This window comes from Lynx rufus, unplaced genomic scaffold, assembly GCF_022079265.1.
Source record: "Lynx rufus isolate CCGP_SWC_20201006 ecotype Redwood Valley unplaced genomic scaffold, mLynRuf1.p SCAF_6, whole genome shotgun sequence".
In the NCBI taxonomy this organism is placed as follows: Eukaryota; Metazoa; Chordata; class Mammalia; order Carnivora; family Felidae; genus Lynx; species Lynx rufus.
The window spans coordinates 137,927,255-137,946,830 of record NW_025814878.1 but is presented as its reverse complement, the minus strand read 5'-3'; the positions used below and the strand labels follow the sequence as shown (position 1 = coordinate 137,946,830).

General features: G+C 38.7%; 1 protein-coding gene across 1 annotated transcript in view; it reads right to left on the bottom strand.

Annotated features, from left to right (window-relative positions):
* The window catches only part of CDKAL1 (CDK5 regulatory subunit associated protein 1 like 1), a 664,701-nt gene that overhangs the window by 354,297 nt on the left and 290,828 nt on the right, over positions 1–19,576 (bottom strand). Inside the window, exon 9 of the mRNA XM_047101748.1 lies at positions 1,729–1,832. Coding sequence (XP_046957704.1) covers positions 1,729–1,832 — 104 coding nt within the window. The remainder of the gene's footprint in view (positions 1–1,728; positions 1,833–19,576) is intronic.

Genomic DNA, 19,576 nt, shown 5'->3' with positions numbered 1-19,576 from the left:
ATAGAAAAAGGTTACATTGCCAACATTCCACGGTCAGGAACCAAAAGGCACATACGCAGACACACACACATACTCATGTGGATGAAAGCAATACTAAGTAAATCTCTTCTAATACTTGGTCTATAAATAAACACTAAGTCACTGCTGACCTCTGATATATACTTTGAAACATTCACCATAACTGGCCAACCCACTTGGATGTGACGATGGTCAGTGACGACTCAAGTCTGCAGCAGTCACACAACCGTACTTGTATTGCTCAGGGGGCATTTCTAAAGATGTGTCAGAGAGCTGAGCTGGGTATCTTTAGCAAATTTCTATAGTTTATAAAAACTAGGATTATTCCTTTCTGGTTTTTACCTCAAGTCAAATGTAATACATAAATGTGTCCATGCTGAGTCACGAAGCAATCACGTCAAAATGTCAGTATAGGTTATAGGTGGGGGATAGATACAAGGGAGCCAAGGGAATACATTCACTTTCTAGATGGTGACTGAACAGTTTCACGTTTGTAAAATAAATTGTCAGAGTAAAATGAGAAGATTTTTTCCAGTTATATTTAGTTGCAGTTAGAAATGCATAATGTTGGAAAAGTCCTTTGAAAGAACTAAATCATACTCCTACCAATTTGCAGTGTTTGGTGGACAGACCATAGAGTTTTAATATCCCCATTATCTGACAGATATGGGGAAAAATAAACACCAACTCAGAATACCAGCAAAGGCATCATTTTTCAAGTAGATTAAGTTCCTGTGCAAATTTATGCCCTTTCTGAAAAAGCCTTAACATAGTCGTGTTGTACAGAAGACAATCACTCAGACTCTTCTTCAGATAAGATAATTACCTGGCTCTGAAACAGAATATTGGTAAGAGTCGATGTGTTGCCTTTTATTTCTTGTTCAATACAAGTTGAATGTGAATGAAGGAAAAAAAATTGTCAGATGTTAATCAGTCAAGGGTACTTTTCTATTACAAAGAGCATTCCAAATTCATGTTGACAAAGGCTTTACATAGATTAAATAAAAAAACGCTCACTTTATTTAAAGTACTATTTAAATAAAGAACTCATACTATGACTTTGAGGGTGTACTAAAAGCAGCATTTGACTTACGTGTTAAAAGGGAAAGTACATCGCCAATAACTATTAACCCACAAGATTATGAGACAATAGATTATATCACGCTGGGCGTAAAGAAACACCAATGTTATACACACATACTATAAACAAAGACAAAAGAGGGAGTTTATGGTTTAATAAGCAGTTATGTATCAACACAGCCGTGACTCATGTTAAAGATAAGTCTTATTATATGCTGAGAGATACCTAAACAATCACATTTTCCAGCAACTGATGATTCAGAAGTAGCTGGCCACCCACACAAAGAATTATTCTCATTAGGACTCTCTACCAGTGCCACTCTGCACTGGTCCAACAGTCCTGCAGATAAAGAGGGCTAACTTTATTAGTTGATAGTAGAATCTACCTTTTCCAACACTCCTGGAAACACTTACTCTATTTTCTAAATGGTCCAAAAATTACCAAAGAAAGAGGTAGAAATCTTGAAAAGTATTTCACCTCAGTCCACAAAAGTCTTAACACACTTCAGATGGTCAATCATTTTTTTTTTTTTGTCTTTTCTATTAAGTGAAAATGGGTGATAAAGTTCAAGATACATCATACGGAGACAGAAGAGTGGTCAAAGAGCACATAATTCTAGAAACTCTTACCTTGAAAAGACTGTTTGGCTCTATCGACTAGTTCATCAATTGGGTAACTCGCCAAATTCCCTCTGGCATGTTTAGTTTTGCAGTAGGTACAAGCATTGAGACACCTGTTCAAATGATAGCAATAAATGAAGCTCCAATTTTTAAAGTCAGTACATACTTAGCATGGGAAAAAAACACCCAAAACATACACCAAAATGGTAGCTTAGTGACATGTGCCACTTTATATGAGAAATATGTAAAAAGCCAATGTCCACCATAGTTCATACTTATTTTATTTCCACCAGGCAAAGAAATTTCAATTTGCAGTTCTTTTAAGTTTCAACTACTCAAAAATGGTTGTACAAATCACATAGTATTATCTTCAAATGAACATATCCATGAGGAACAAAGTTTACAAATACTTACAATGATTAATGAAAAGAAACTCAAGATTTTTTAAACCACTGACATTGCTTGGCCATCATAAAAATAAAAATGTAGTATTGCTTATGTATACTGTATTATTTATAAATGATAATGCATATTCATGTAACTAATGATATAAGAATAAAGAGGCAACATAGCATTCTCACAAAAAAATACACCATAGCCTTAGAAATTTTAAGACAGTATTTTTCACTCCTGAAGTCAGAAAAAAATGAATATTAAAACAAGTCCAATGAATACTCCCTAAGATTATATTAGAGAAAGTAAACAAGGAGAATAACACAATTAGTTTTGGAAAAAAAAAAAATCCCAATATTCTGTAGACATGATAGGGAATTATCTTTGAAAAACTAAAATGTTGGCTCTACTCTCATAATTTTTTAATGTAATTTAAATAAATTTTGTTATTATAAAAGAAACAGCGGGACACCTGGGTGGCTCAGTCAGTTAAGCGTCCGACTTCAGCTCGGGTCATGATCTCACAGTCTGTGAGTTCAAGACCCGCATCGATGGAGCCTGGAGGCTGCTTCGAATTCTGTGTCTCCCTCTCTCTCTGTCCCTCCCCTGCTCATGCTCTGTCTCTGTCTCAAAAATAAATAAAAACATTTAAAAAATTAAAAAAAAATAAAAGAAACAGCTACAACATAATAAAACAGTCCTACACCAAAAAGGCTTAACACCACCAAACAAAACCAAACGAAAAAAAAAAACATCTTCATTGATTCAACTGTTACAATGAGTAGCATGGTTTAAAACACCATCATCACATAAATGCTTTAAAATTTCAAAATGAGGAAAACTGAACTTTTAATAATTGAACCTGACCAATGTGTAATTTTGTTAATATTTGACTATAAATATATATGGAATCACTGTACTCAGCGGCCAAATACGTAATGCTTAATTTTTGGTAATTTTTGCATGGCACTTTTTTTTTATTGTTTTCTTATTTTTGAGAGAGAGTATATGGGGAGTGGGGAGAGCAGAGAGAGAGAGAGGGAGACAAGGGATCTGAAGCAGGCTGTGAGCTGACAGCACAGAGCCTAATACGGGGGCTCAAACTCAAGAACCATGAGATTATGACCTGAACCAAAGTCAGATGCCCAACCGACTGAGCCACCCACGCGCCCCTGCATGGCACTCTTAAGTAACACATACACTTGAAATGATTTTTACTGTTTATCCAATTATATAATCTTAAAAAACTAACCCTCTTTTCTTCTTAAGCCATTTTTTTGTTTTGTTTTGTTTTTAGATAAAACACAGATCATGGCCTCTTTCTTATTAGCACAAATTCTAGTCTCCCAATTGCTATCGGTCTTCTCTTTTCAATTCCCATCTGTTCCATGAGAAGGGAAAAGAGAAAATTATTGTTGGCCTCTCCCTAGGAAAGTAACTCACTTTAAAAAAAAATTTTTTTTTTTAATGTTTATTTACTTTTGAGAGAGAGAGACAGGGACAGAGACAGAGTGTGAGCCAGGGAGGGACAGAGAGAGAGGGAGACACAGAATCAGAAGCAGGTTCCCAAGCTCTGAACTGTCAGGACAGAGTCCAATGCCAGGCACGAAATTGTGAACCGCCAGATCATGACTTGGGCTGAAGTCGGACGCTTAACTGACTGAGCCACCCAGGCGCCCCAAGACTAACTCACTTTTGTTTAGCCTTGATTAAGCATCAGATACTTTTCTAGATGTTTTATACACATTATCTCATTCATCATTCTAGAGTTGAATGTTACTATCTCCATCTTACAGATGAAGAATCTACTTCAAAACTGTCTGACAATACAGTTAATACCACAGAAATACAAGTCTTAAGATACTACGAACAACTACAGGCCAAAAATTGGCCAATCTTAGAAGAAACACACAAATTCCCAGAAATATACAACCCACAAAAGTTAAATCATGAGGAAACAGAAAATCTGAATAGATCAATAATAAGTAAAGAGATCATATCATATCCTACCATCAAAAGGCACAGGAGCACATGGTTTCACTGTTGCATTTTATCAAATACCTAAAAAAAGTGAATACCAATTCTTTTCAAACTCTTCTAAAAAGCAGAAGAGGAGCGAACACTCTCAAACTCATTTTACAAAGTTGGTATTATCCTGATATCAAAGCCAGATAAGGACACTTTAAGAAAAGAAAACTATAGGTCAATATCCCTCATGAATACAGGATGCAAAAAATCTCAACAGAATACTAGCAAACTAAATTCAATATACTACAAGGATCATACACCATCATCAAGTAGAATTCATCCCGTGGAAACAATGATGATTCAACAGACACAGATGAATAAATGTGATACAACATATTAATAGAATTAAGGATAAAAATTATATGTTTATCTCAATAGATGCAGAAAAACTATCTGACAAAAGTCAACATCCATTGAGAACTCTCAACAAATTGGGTGTAGAATACTGTACTACAACACAATAAAGACCATATGTGAAAAGTCCACAGCTAACATCATACTCAATGGTGAAAGTTCAAAGTTTTTTCTCTAAGGTCAAAAACAAGACAAAGCTATCCACTCTAAATAGGAATGGTACTCCCATCAACACAGTGATTTAAGTCCTACCAGAGTAATTAGGCAAGAAAAAGAAATAAAAGGCATCTTAATTGGAGAGGAAGAGTACAATTACATTTGTAGACGACATGACCTTATACACATAAAAAAAATCCCAAAAACTCCACCAAGAAAAGTGTTAGATCTAATCAGTGAATTCAGTAAAGTTAGAGAATACCAAATCAACATACAAAAAAGGCTAGCATTTCTATACACTAGCAAAAATTTATCTGAAAAAGAAATAAAGAAAATATCATTTATGACACCAAAAACAATAAAATATTTAGAAATAAATTTAACCAAAGAGGTAAAAAAACCCTATACACTGAAAACAATAAGATACTGATGGAAAAAACTGAAGAAGATACAAATAACTGGAAACATATCCTATGCCGATGGATGGGAAGATTTAATATTGTTAAAATGTCCATACTACGCAAAAGCATCTATAGACGCCACATAATCCCTATCAAGATCCAATGGCATTTTTTAAGGAAAAAGAAAACAATCCTACAATTTGTGTGGAACTACAAAAGACTCTTAATAGCCAACACAATCCCGAGAAAGAAGAATACTGTTGGAAGCATCACATTTACTGATTTCACACAAGATTACAATGGCACAGTGATCAAGAGAGCCTGGTATTGGCATAAAAACAGGCAAACAGACTAATGGAAATGAATGAAGAGCCCAGAAGTAAGCCTATGCGTATACACTCAACTAGTACTTGACTCACTGAATACTCAATGGAGAAAAGGTTAGTCTATTCAATAAATGTTGCCAGGAAAACTGGATGCTCCCACGCAGAAGAATGAAACAAGACCACGGTCTTATACCACTCACAAGGATTAATTTGAAATGGACTGAAGCCTTAAGTGTAAGACTGTAGAAAACCATAAAAGTTCTAGAAGAAAACACAGGAAGAAACTTCCTTGACATGGGTCTTGGCAATTACTTTTTAGATGTGATACTCACGCACAGCAACAAAATCAAAAACAAACAAGTGGGACTACATCAAACTAAAAAGCTTCTGCACAGCAAAAGAAATAATCAACAAAATGAAAAGGCAACCTACAAGATGGGAGAAAATATTTTCAAACCACATATCTAATTCCTAATAAGTCATTTAAATATTTGATTATCATTCCATAATAAGAGATCCATAATATCTGATGGGGGCTTTATACCCAAAATACATAAGGAACTCAACAGTGAAAACAAATAATCCAATTCAAAATGGCCAAAGAAGATATTCAAATGGCCAATAGGTACCTCAAAAGGTGCTCAACAGCACTGATCGTTAAGAAAACGTAAATCAAAGCCACAATGAGATATCACCTCACACCTTTTGGAAAGGCTATTATCAAAAAGACAAGAAATAACAAGTGTTGGCAAGGACGTAGACAAAAGAAAGGAAATATTTGGCTACTGTGGGTGGCCAGTGCTGGTCCAGCCACTATAAAAAAATAGTACGGAGGTTCCTCAAAAAGTTAAAACTACGTGATCCAACAATTGCACTTCTGAGTATATGTCCAAAAGAAAGGGAGTCACTATCTCAAAGAGGTATCTGCATGCTCATTTTCACTGCATTATTTACTAGAGCCAAGACATGGAAACAACTTAAGTTTCTCCGACAGATAACCCAATGAATAAAAAATATGGTGTGTGTGTGTGTGTGTGTGTGTGTGTGTGTGTGTATATATATACATACACACACACACATGCACAATGGAACATTATTCGGCCATAAAAAAGAAGGAAATCTTGCCATTTGCAACAACATGGATGAACACTGACAGCATTATGCTACGTGAAGTAAGTCAGACAGAAACACAAATAGTGTATGACCTCACTTATAGGTGGAACCCAAAAACAAACTCCTAGCAACACAGAAGAGACTGGTGGTTGCCAGAAATGGGGAGTGTGGGTGGGAAACGGGTGAAGGTAATGTGAAGGTATAAGCCTCTAGTTCTAAGATACTTAAGTTCCACAGGTGTAATGGTGATTATAATTGCCACTATTGTATCATATATTTGAAAATTTCTGAGAGCTAGATCTTAAAAGCTCTTATCACAAGAAAAAAGAATTACGTGAAGTGAAATAGGTTAACTAAAGGGACTGTAGTAAGCATTTCATATATATACATATATCAAATCATTACATTGCCTAATTTGAGCTTAAATGTTATATGTCACTATGTCTCAGTAAAACTGAGTGCAGGTAGGGGGGAAGTCTGGTTAAGTAGCTTGCTCAAGACATGTTATAGCTGAGATTCAAATCTAGGCCTGCCGAATGTCTTTTTTCTTTCTTTTTAAATTTTGTTAATGTTTGTTTATTTTTGAGAGACAGAGAGAGACAGAACATGAGCAGGGGAGGGGCTGAGAGAGAGGGAGACCCAGAATCCAAAGCAGGCTCCAGGCTCTGAACTGTCACAGAGAACCTGATGTGGGGCTTGAATCCGTGAACCTGGAGATCATGACCTAAGCCAAAGTCGGACACTTAACTGACCGAGCCACCCAGGCGCCTCAAGGCCTGCTGAATTTTGAACTTCATGCTGTTTCCATACCAATCTGATTCCCCAGAATAAATGTGTGTCAAACATCCTAGCTACGTATGGATGCAAGTAGTAAAACCATCAACCAGCTGACGTGGCGTACAAGTAATGTGGCCAGTCCTTATGGTCCTGTACATGAAGTTATTTCTCTAAAACATGTGTGTCTCTCTTTTATCCTTTGGAAACCTAAGGCTAAGCTGCTTTTTCATCCACGAGCCCACACCAGTTATCTCCTCTCTGTTTACAAATTTTGCTTTTCATCCTCCTACTGGCTCAGGGGCAAAATGTGTCAACTCGTGTGATTTGCCACATCTTTTTATATTCTACTGCTCAGGTCCTCTCTGCCTTTCTCTTCAAGTGGCACCAAGCCATGCTCAGGCCCTACCGTTCCATCCCCGGTTACAGCCCCCGACGACGCACGTTCATCTGGGTCAGTCAGCGCTCTTGCCGGGGGGTCTGCTCTCTGGACCTCCTGATACTACTTCGAGTCTCCTGACCTGACCCCTTTCCCTTATTTCTATCACCAATGGAGAGCTCCATAAATGAAACTGAGAAACTTTTTTTTTTTAAATGTTTGCTTTTGAGAGAGAGAGAGAGAGAGAGAGACAGTGCGAGCGGGGGAAGGGCAGAGAGAGAGGGAGACACAGAATCCGAAGCAGGCTCCAGGCTCCGAGCTGTCAGCACAGAGCCTGACTCGGGGCTCAAACCCATGCACCACGAGATCACGACCTGAGCTGAAGTCAGAGGCGTAACCAACTGAGCCGCCTAGGCGCCCCTGAAGTGGCTAATCTTAATAAAAGCCACTACTATTTCTGACTTGGGCTGTATCTTAAAAGTAACTCTCTCGAGGGACACCCGCCTGAAGGAGAAGGAAGACAGAAAAGAAGGAAAGGGAAATGCGCATTTGAAACATTTATAACATAAATGAATTAACACATGTAAAGGACTTAGTGTCTGTACCTAGTAAGTGAACACTAAGTGCCAGCCACTGGTTGTCTAATGTGACTGCTCGAAACAATTCTGTGAGGAAATAATTATGCATTATCATGTTCCAGGTGTACCTAACTTTATGGACCAGATGTGCTGCTGAGAGGCTGGCTTAAATCAACTGCGGAAACCAAGTCATATTTTCCTACTGGCTCACTTCAGAAAGGTGGAAATGTAACCCCCATGGAAAACTCACTCATGAAAATTCACTAAAACATTTTAATAAAACCAGGTGATATTCGGAAACATTTATAATAATCAAAATAAGCCAGTAAGTATAAATGTCACATTAAGAATTCAAAATATTCTTCACTAAACTGCTCCCCCGGGGTTAATTAGGATTGTTGATGTGATATGTGTTTGAAGTTCTAAACTCAATATTGTATAAGATAGGTTCATCTTTATCTGCAGTTATCAAAACAATGCTCTGTATTATTTTGATAAAGTGAAAATTTCAATAAAGCATATTTCTCCAAGAACGTTATAATAGCACGATCTCAAGCATTAAATCTACTATGCCTTACAGTTAAAAAGGGAGATTTGTCATAACACACAGGAAAAATACGCACAACAAAAAAATCCAAAAAGAAAGAATGAGCTTTTGACGCTCTTTGGGTTAAAAACAATTCTATCACCAGGAATTATAATGACCAGTCATTTCGACGTGACAAAGCTCCGACAAAATAAAGGGATTCATCATTAGAAACCTTTGGTAGATACTTTCAGTTACCTGTAAACAATTAAATAATTGTCTAAAGGTAAGAACGCCAACCAATTTCTTCAACTGTCAGAAAACAAAAGATCTTTGAAGGCCGACTGGTGCAAGCCAAAACCAGAAAGAAATGGCCGTGGCCGTCCGAGGAAGATGGAAAATCCTGGAGAGACCACAACTGTCATGACAGAATAACACAGCTGGGTCACCACACCTACTGATCTGTGCACAGGTGGTCATCTGGCCACAGGCCAGGAAGGAACGAAAACACCTCAAAAGCACAGACACATTGGGCATTCAATTCAGCAGAACTCTTAACTCCTCAAAAGCATCTGTGGCAGAAAATTTTTAAAGTATGGAAACCGAAGAGATGAAATAACAAGTTTCACAAATTAAAATATTTCAAAGGGCTCAAATGTATAACAAAATGTCAAATTTGATACCTAAACCACACAAAGCAAGTGAAAACTAAAAATTTTACTGTATTCACTTTTTTCTTTTAAAGAGCATCTTTAAATATCACAAGTTCTGAAATAATTTAAAAATCAGAGTTACACTTTTAAAAACCCGTACTGATATCTGTTTTTGTGGGGGAAGAATAAAAGCCCATGTGACTCAGAATTCTGTTTCTCTCTGCTCTATTGGGTCAAAAATAAATTTAAGTATGCTAAAATTATTGTAGACTCAGACATTACCACTTCAAACCAGCATATTCTGTTTCACTCACAGAACCTTATTACTTTTAATCAATTGACAAAGTACAATATTCTTCAAAGCTTCAATTGTACAAAATAATAAGCCCTTTACAGAGCTACACCTTAAAAAAATCATACTGGGGGCCAGCCACATCCTTCCATATTCAAGTACCATGAAGCAAAGAAAAAAACCAAAAACTCAGGAAATGTTAAATATTGGGAGCCCTCATCTTGGTTTTAAAAATATTTCCAGAAGTATGACAAACTTTTTGATCCTTTAAAACAAATGTAAGAGATACTCCTCTATCAGCAGGATCTGATTAGATCTTCAAATGATAATATGATCCCTGTTTGCCAAGATCAAAATCCCGAACAAAGGAAAAATAACGTACTTAGAAACTAACAAATTATAGTCACAAAATCTTAAATTCTTTAAGCTTCCTACGGCCAGGAACTCTCCAACCTAAAATGAATCTCTCCACCAGGATTACCGATTCTACCTTCTCCCCCCAGATCCAAAAGCTTACTCTAATAATTACGGTCTCTTTCAACTGTTCCCTTTCTGAAGGTGCTTTTAGTTCTGAAAAAGCGGGGTGGGGGGGCAGGGGGGGGCAGGTGGCAGCAGTCCAACTTTCTCCTACTGATACCGAATTCAAAAACACTTTCAGCTACGTTTTCTCTTACTCCACTTCCGTTAACCACTATGTCACATCCTTTGCTTCAAAAAGTTGTTCCAACATATTTAAACGATAATCTTATTTCTCCATCACTTTACCTGAAAGAATTACCCTTATCACCATCAGCCATTGACCTGTGTAAAAATCATCACAGCCTTTAAAATCACTTGGGGGAGGTTGGTGCTAATAACAGTAAAAGATGGTTTCTGAATGCTGGACACTCAAGCATGCATTTTACACTGTTTTGCTTATCCTCCCAGAAGTCTTGCTATTAGTATTACTATCCCTAACTTTCAGAGAGGAAACTGAGGCTGAAAAAGATCAAGAACCTTACGGGAGGTTACCCAGATTCGATGAAAGATGAACCTATCTCACCTGAAACTCCTTTGTCACTGATAGTACCTTACTTCTCTTAAGATGCAACTTACTCTGCGTAAGAAAACATGATGATGGATGGAGAGTATTCTAGGAAGATGCTGGATTGGGAAGCTCCAGGAACCCGTCTCCTCACCTTGATAAGAACCTGCACTGGCACAATCTGCGTCATGTAACAATTTCAGGACTCTGGTATCTGAGAAAGGCCCACAACTTTGGACGGCAACTTGAGGATAAGGTCAGCCGGTAGCACAGTAGCAGCTCCCACCCTACCCATGCCTTACCCAGAGCCAGGTCGCACACAGCATGTGGGTGTGGGGGAGGACCCTGCCCTCAAGCTATCAGGATTCTTGCTCCCATCGCTGCTTCCTATCACGGGGGCACAAGACACTGCTGCACCTCCCCACACCTTTCAAAGTCCCCGCCTCTCCAGCTGAACTGCAGTGACTGCTGGAAGATGTAAAGACTCCTCGTCCCTACTTCTCCCTTCATTTTTCACTTTTTCCCCTATGGGGAAGCAGATATTAAAGATTAGGACACTCAGAAACAACTCCGCATATGTGCAAATTAGAAAGTGACCACATACGACCAGAAAAGAACTGAGAAGATCTTAGGTTCCCACCTCAGGCTGATTCTCAGCACAAACAGAGCCTACAACAATTAAAAAATAAATAATAACAAATGAACAACAAACCTGTGAAGGGGGAGAATCTGATTTCCATTTGAATTATCAGATTCAAACGTTAGGTGCTGAAAAAAAATCACAAGGCATACGAAGAAACAGGAAAAATATATATAAATCAACAGAAACTGTCCCTAAAAGAGATCTACGGCGGATATACTACACAAAGACTTTAAAACAACTGTCTCGGGGCGCCTGGGTGGCTCAGTCGGTTTAAGTGTCCGACTTTGGCTCAAGTCATGGTCTTGCAGTTCATGAGCTCGAGCCCCGCATCAGACTCTCTACTGACAGCTGGAGACTGAGTTCGGATTCTGTGTCTCCCTCTCTCTCTGTCCCTCCCCTGCTTACACTCTGTCTCTCTCTCTCAAGAATAAACAAATATTGAAGGAAAAAAAAAAAGGAAAAAAAATTTTAAAATAATAAACAAAGTTAACTGTCTTAAAGGTACCTGGGCAGCTCAGTTGGGTAAGCATCTGACTCTAGATTTTGGCTCAGGTCATCTCACCGTTGTGAGATAGAGCCCCGCATCGGGCTCCATGCTGAGCATGGAGATTGCTTGGGATTCTCTCCTTCTCCCTGCCCTTCCCCGCTCACACATACGCACTTTCTCTCAAAATAAATAAATGAACATTTTTTTAAAAAGCTGTTTTAATAAATAATAAAAATATGTAAAAATCAAGAAAACAATGGATGGGGGCCACCTGGGTGGCTCAGTCAGTTGGGCGTCCGACATCGGCTCAGGTCATGATCTCATGGTCCATGGGTTCAAGCCCCACATCTGGCTCAGTGTTGACAGTTCAGAGCCTGGAGCCTGTTTCGGATTCTGTGTCTCCCTCTCTCTGTCCCTCCCCCATGTGCACTCTCTCTGTCTCTCTCAAAAATAAACATTAAAAAAAACTTTTTTTAATTAAAAAAAAATGGATAAAAAAATAGTAATGTCAATAAAAGAACACAAAATAAAAAAAAAAAAATTCTGGAGCTTAAAAGTACAGTTAAGAAAAATGAGAAATTCACTAGAGGGATTCAGCATCAACAACCAAATGACGTGGGGCTGGAGTTGTGAAGGAGTTTTTGTATGTTACTGATGTTAAGCTGGTATCTATTCAAATTAGTGTTATAATCTTAGGATGTTGAATGCAATCTCCATGGTAACCATAATGAAAACAGATATAAAATATAAATAAAAGGAAATGAGGAAGTTACTTAAAATTTTCACTATAAAAAATCAACTAAAGACAAAGGAAAACAGTAATGCAAGAAATTAGGGGCAAAAGCTGTATAAGGCATGTAGAAAACAGCACAAAGACAGAAGTCAGTCCCTCCTTATCGGTAATTAACTTAAATGCAAATGGATTAAATTCTCCAATCAAAAGATGGAGGTTGGCCGAATTAATAAAAACACATGAACCAACTATATGCTGGCTACAAGAGACTTACTTTAGATCCAAAGAAACAAATAGTTTGAAAGTAAAAGGATGGAACAAAATATTCCAGGCAATTACAGAGAGCAGGGGTTGCTATACTAATATCAGATACAAGGGGCATTAAATAAAAACAGTTATAAAAGACAAAGAAGCACATGATAAGCTGATAAAAGATTCAATACATCAAGAAGATAAAACAAGTATTGTAAACATTTATACCCCAGTGACACACCATCAAAATATGAAGCAAAAATAGACAGAATTGAAACAAGACACAGTTGTACAAAAGTAGTTGGAGACTTTAATACTGCACTCTCCATAAAAGCCATCAAACAGCACACTCTATCAGCAGCAACAGAATACACGTGGTACATGCTCCAGGACAGAACATATGTGAGGCCACAAATTAAGTCTCCACAGATTTTAAAGTATTTTCTTTGAACACAAAGAATGAAATCAGAAATCAACAACAAAACTGGAAAATTCACAGAACTGTGGAAGTTAAACGATACACTTTTAAACAACCAATGGAAAAGGAGAACATAGTGATGAAGGAAAACAAAATACCAAAACTTACAGGAGGCACAGAAAGCAACGCTAAGGAGAGAATTTAGAGCTATAAACACGTACAAAAAAAATAAAGATCTCATGTCAACACCCAACTTTAGAACTTAGGAAAAGAAAAAAAGAAGAAGAAACTAAAACCAAGGCTAGCAGAAGGAAATCATAAAGATGAGTGATGACATAAATGAAATAGAGAATGGAAAAACACCAGAGAAAATCAACAAAAAAAACCTGGTTCTATGAAAAGATCCACAAAACTGACAAACCTTTAGCTAGATGGACTAAGAAAAAAGACTTCAATTACTAAAATCAGAAATGAAAGTGGGACATTACTACCAATTCTAGCTCTTTTTTAGCTTTTTTATTATTATTATTATTTTAAGAGTTTATTTACTTTGAGAGAGATAAAGAGTGAGCAGTGGAAGGGCAGAGAGAGGGAGGCACAGAATCCGAAGTAGGCTCCAGGCTCTGAGCTGTCAGCAGAGCGCCTGACGCAGGGCTCGAACCCACAGACTGTGAGATCATGACCTGAGCTGAAGTGGGACACTTAATGGACTGAGCCATCCAGGAACCCCAATTACTACCAATTCAAAAGAAATATATAGGATTATAAGAGAATATTATGAACAAGTGTGTATCAACCAACTGGATAGCCGGTTGAAATGGACAAATTCCTGAAAACACAAAACCTACCAAGAACAAGTCATGAAGCGATAGGGAGTCTAAATAGGTATGTGAGTACCAAAAATGTGAATCAGTAATCAAAAATCTCCTAACAAAAAAAGCCTGAAACCTGATGGCTTCACTGATGAATTCTACCGAACATTTAAAGAATACCAATCCTTGTGATGCCTGGGTGGCTCAGTCAGTTAAGCACAGGACTCTTGATATGGGCTCAGGTCACGATCTCGTGATCGTGAGATAGAGCTTCAAGTTGGGCTCTGTACTGACAGCACAGAGCCTTCTTGGGATATTCTCTCCCTCTGTCTCCCTCTCTCCCTCTCTCCCTCTCTCTCTCTCTCTCTGCCCCTCCCTTCTCACACGTGCATGCATGTGCTCACTCTCTCTGTCTCTCTCTCAAAATAAATGAATCATTAAATAAACTTAAAAAAAGAGAAAGAAAGAATACCAAACCCTTCTCAAGCTTTTCCAAAAAACTGAAGAGAAGGGAATGCACCCTAACTTATTCTATAATGGCAGCATTATGATTTAGAGAATGACACCACAAGAAAAGAAAATTACAGACCAGTATCTCTTATGAACATTGATGCAAAAAGTCCTCAACAAAATACTAGCTACAGAATTCATTAGCACATCAAAAGAATTATACATTAAAACCAAGTGGGATTTATTACTGGAATGTAATAAGGATAGTTCAATATACAAAAATCAACCCATATAATATGCCACATCAACAGAATTAAGGAGAAAAAACAACACATGATTGTCTCAAATGATGCAGAAAAAGCACTTGACAAAATTTAACACCGTTTTGTGCTAAAAACAATCAACAAACTAGGAATAGAAGAAAACTTCCTTGCATGATAAAAGCTGTAAGTGGAAAAACTCACAGTGAGCATCACACTCCAGGTAAACTGAAATCTTGTCCTTTACAGTTAGGAACAAGCCAAGGATATCCACTTTTACCACTTCTATTCTACATTGTTCTGGAAGTTCTAGCCCGAGCAAGTGAAAGAAACAAAAGGCACCCAAATTGGAAAGGAAGAAGTAAAATTAGCTGTTTACAGATGATATGATTTTCTAAGTAGAAAATCCTGAAAATCCCCCCCCCACACACACACACACACACAAAACTTAGAACAAATTAATTCAGCAAAGTGTCAGGATACGGAATCAATATACAAAAAAGTTATATTTCATGAACAATGAAAAATCTGAAAAGTAAATTACAAAAATAATTCCATTTACAACCATATCAGAAAAAGTAAAATATTGGGGCACCTTGGTGGCTCAGTCGGTTGAGCGTACAACTTCAGCTCAGGTCATGATCTCACTGTCCATGAGTTCAAGCCCCATGTCGGGCTCTGTGCTGACAGCTCAGAGCCTGGAGCCTCTTTCAGATTCTGTGTCTCCCTCTCTCTCTGCCCCTCCCGACTCATGCTCTCTCTCTCTCTCTCTCTCAAAAATAAATAAACATTAAAAAAAATAAAAAAAAAAGAAAAAGTAAAACATTTAGCAATTAACCAAGGTGAAAGACTTAAACAAAAAAAATACAAAACACTGCTGAAAGAAATTGAAAAAGACATAATAGAAATACACTACATGGTCACAGATTGGATGATTGTTGTTAAAACGTCAATACTACCCAAAGTGATATATAGAGTCAATGCAATCCTTATCAAAATCCCAATGAGGTTTTTTGCACAAATAAAAAAAAAATCCGAAATTTCAAACGGAATCTCAAGGGACCCCAAACAGCCAAAACAAACTTGAAAAAGAATAAAACTAAAGAGTTCACACTACTGATTTCACAACTGAGTTCAGAGCTATAGTTATCAAAACAGTATGGTGTTGGTGTAACACAGACATACAGACCAATGGAATAAAATAGAGAATCCAGAAATAAACCCACACATAAACAGTCAAACGATTTTTCTCAAGTGTGCCTAGGCCATTCAATGAGATACAGACTATTGTTTCAACAAATCGTGCTAGGAAAACTGTATATACACATGCTAAATAATGAAATTGGGCTCTTTCCTAACACCATATAAAAAATTTAACTCAATATTGGATCAAAAGGTGCTAAATGTGAGACCAAAAACAATAAAACTTTTAGAAGACAACGTACAACAGAAGCTTCATGACCTTGGATTTGGCAATGATTTCCTGGATATGACACCAAAGGCACAGGCAACAAAAGACAACACAGATAAATTGGGACTTTAAGAAAAGTTAAAAAAAAATTTTTTTTTCTCCAAAAGACACTTACTATCAACAGAGTAAAAACACAACCCACAGAATCAGAAAAAAGTAACTGCGAATCATATATTTGATAAGAGATGGGTAGAATATACAGAGAAATTCTAAAACTCAACAAAACCAACAACCCAATTCAAAAATGGGCAGAGAACTGCAACACTTCTCCAAAGATAGACAAGTGTCCAATAAGCATATGAAAAGATACCCAACATGACTAATCATGAGAGAAATGAAAATCAAAACTACAATAAAATACCATGTCACACCCATTACAACGGTGACAATCCATTAGGACGGCCACTACTAATAGTAAATGTTGGCAAATACACAGAGAAACTGGGGCCCTGTGTACAGTTGCTGGGAATGGAAAATGGCGCAGCCACTGTGGAAAATAATATGGCAGTTCCTCAAAAAATTAAAAAAGAATTCCCCAGCATTTCTACTTTTAGGTATATACCCCAAAGAACTGAAAGCAGGTCTCAGAGATATTTATACACCCATATTCATAGCAGCAACATTACCTACAATAGCTAAAATTTGGGATCAACCCAAGTGTCCGTGGAAAAATGGACAGATAAGGAAAACACACTGGAATATTATTCTCCCATAGAAAGAAAGAAAATTTTTGCAATATGCTACACTACTGATGAATTCTGATGACATTATATACTAAATGAAATAAGCCAGTCACAAAAAGACAAATGATGTATGGAGTCCACTAATATGGCTGCCAGAGGTTGTGGGAAGGGAAGAATGTGGAGTTAGTGTTTAAGGGGTACAGGGTTTCAGTTTTACAAGACGGAAAGAGTTATGGGGATGGATGTTGGGATGGATGCACAAAAATGTCAATGTATTTAATTCCAGTCACTTGTACACTTAAAAGCTAGTTAAGATGGTGAAATTTACATTATGTGTATTTTACCACAACATAAAAAAGGAAGAAAAACATATACACGATTATGTGGTTTAGAATTTACTTAAGGAACAGGTATATACTTTACTCATTTTACTGAATGTCGTAACATCTCACACAGTGCGTTGTATACAATTAGAGTGTCGATACTCCAAGCTATTGTGATTTCATAATAAACCAGACCAGCTGTCAAGCCAACAGCTGGTTACAGAGCCAAGAGCAGGGCTAAGCAAAAAGGTGAGCTGGCATTTACAACTGGATCTTCCGGGAAAGAAATCCAGCACAATACACAATGAGACAGGGAAAGGGAAGTCAGGAATGGAGAAGTCCCAAGGAGATAATATGGATCCCGCCACGCCAAAGGATCAGCCAGCTCATTCGTCTTCAAGGTCAGGCAGCTGGGGACAGGAAACGGAACCTCCAAGCCTAAGCACTCTAGGCCCAGGGACCACACACAGGATATAAACACAATACAATGTGTACACCACGCCAAGTATCACTAGCCAGTAAAAGAAATCAAAGAGCCAGAATATTCATCAAACCATCCATTTTCAATGCACCTGTCTATACATTTTCCATCTGCAGTTCCCAGACCCTGAGGTGTCAAATTTAAAATGCACACACTTGGGAACAGCATGGAAGTTTTATGTGTGTCTCACGTCCATGAAATATAGCCAGACCAACACTAAACCATCCTGCACGCCTAAAAAAATGATTAGAGGATTAACACAACAATCTGCACAACCTGAACCACAGAATTCAGCATGTACACGGTGCAAAGAGGTGAACTTGGGGACAGAGAAGCCACGGAGGGCAGAGAGGTGCTTTTGCGGGCAGAGAGAGGACAGAGACGGGGGAGGGGAGAGATATGGGAAAAGCACCCCTCCCCAAAAGCAGCTGGAGAGAAAGTGGAAAATTGGAAACAGCCGCAGGGACTAAACTAAAACGGGAGAAAGGAGGGGGTTTCAATCCCATTAAGACTATAAACAAGAGGAGCAGAGTCTGCATCTCCACAGCTTGATACCTGGTGGTGCTCTGGTGGGAAGGGCAAATCCCCAGGAACAGAGAGGGATCCGGACGTTCTCGGGCCACACGGGGAAAAGCAGTTCCACTGCTGGAAGGACATTTGGTAGAGACTGTTGAGGCCACCTGGCCCCAGCAGACCCCAGAAAAATGGCCACATTCGCTGGTGCTGGAACAAGGTCGTGAAGGATGAAGCCTGGTGCCAGATGTGTGTTGTGATTTTCCACAATCCCTGAAAAGCTGCTGCTACACTGTCTCACGAACTTTTTCTGGGGTGGGCTGGAACCTGGCCGCAGTCTCGGGGCACCGGCAGCAGCAGGGTCCTGCAAGCGTTCCTGGGTGCAGCCGACATTCGACCATTGCTCAGTGAGACCCTCCTGCAGAGGGGCGGAACGGGTCAAAGCCGCAGTCCCCCAGAAGTAAGGGGCCAGGGAAAAAAGCCGCATCTGAGACAAAACTTGGGAGAGAGGTACTGCCTGGGGCCTGGTCACAGACAGTGAAAAAGCGGGGAGTGGAGGAAAGCTGAAGACAAAGGTCGGGTGCACAATTGTTGATGGGGAGAACAGAGTTCCAATACTAGAGACTGGGTAGCTGGGTGGCGCCATTTTCACCGCTCCCGCGCATGTGCATACGCACCTACAAGCGCCACAACAATCCATCCCAGTAGGCTAGCAGCGCCATCTAGTGGAGAACAGAGCTGTTACACTGAGCCCTGCCCAACTGGGCCAGAGGACCCCCATTAGATTGAACAAAAACCAAGAATCAACAAGGCATATCATAGTCAAATTCACAAAATACTCAGGCAAGGAGAGAATCATGAAAGCAGCAAGGGAAAAAAGGTCCCTAAAATACAAGGGAAGACAGATCAGGTTTGTAGCAGACCTACCCACAGAAACTTGGCAGGCCAGAAAGGAGTGGTAGGATATATTCAATGTGCTGAATCAGAAAAATATGCAGCCAAGAATTCTTTTTTTTTTTTTTTTTTAATTTTTTTTTTCAACGTTTATTTATTTTTGGGACAGAGAGAGACAGAGCATGAACGGGGGAGGGGCAGAGAGAGAGGGAGACACAGAATCGGAAACAGGCTCCAGGCTCTGAGCCATCAGCCCAGAGCCCGACGCGGGGCTCGAACCCACGGAACGCGAGACCGTGACCTGGCTGAAGTCGGACGCTCAACCGACTGCGCCACCCAGGCGCCCCAAGAATTCTTTATCCAGCAGGGCTGTCATTCAAAATAGAAAGAGAGATAAAAAGTTTCCCAGACAAACAAAAATTAAAGGAGTGTGTGACCAC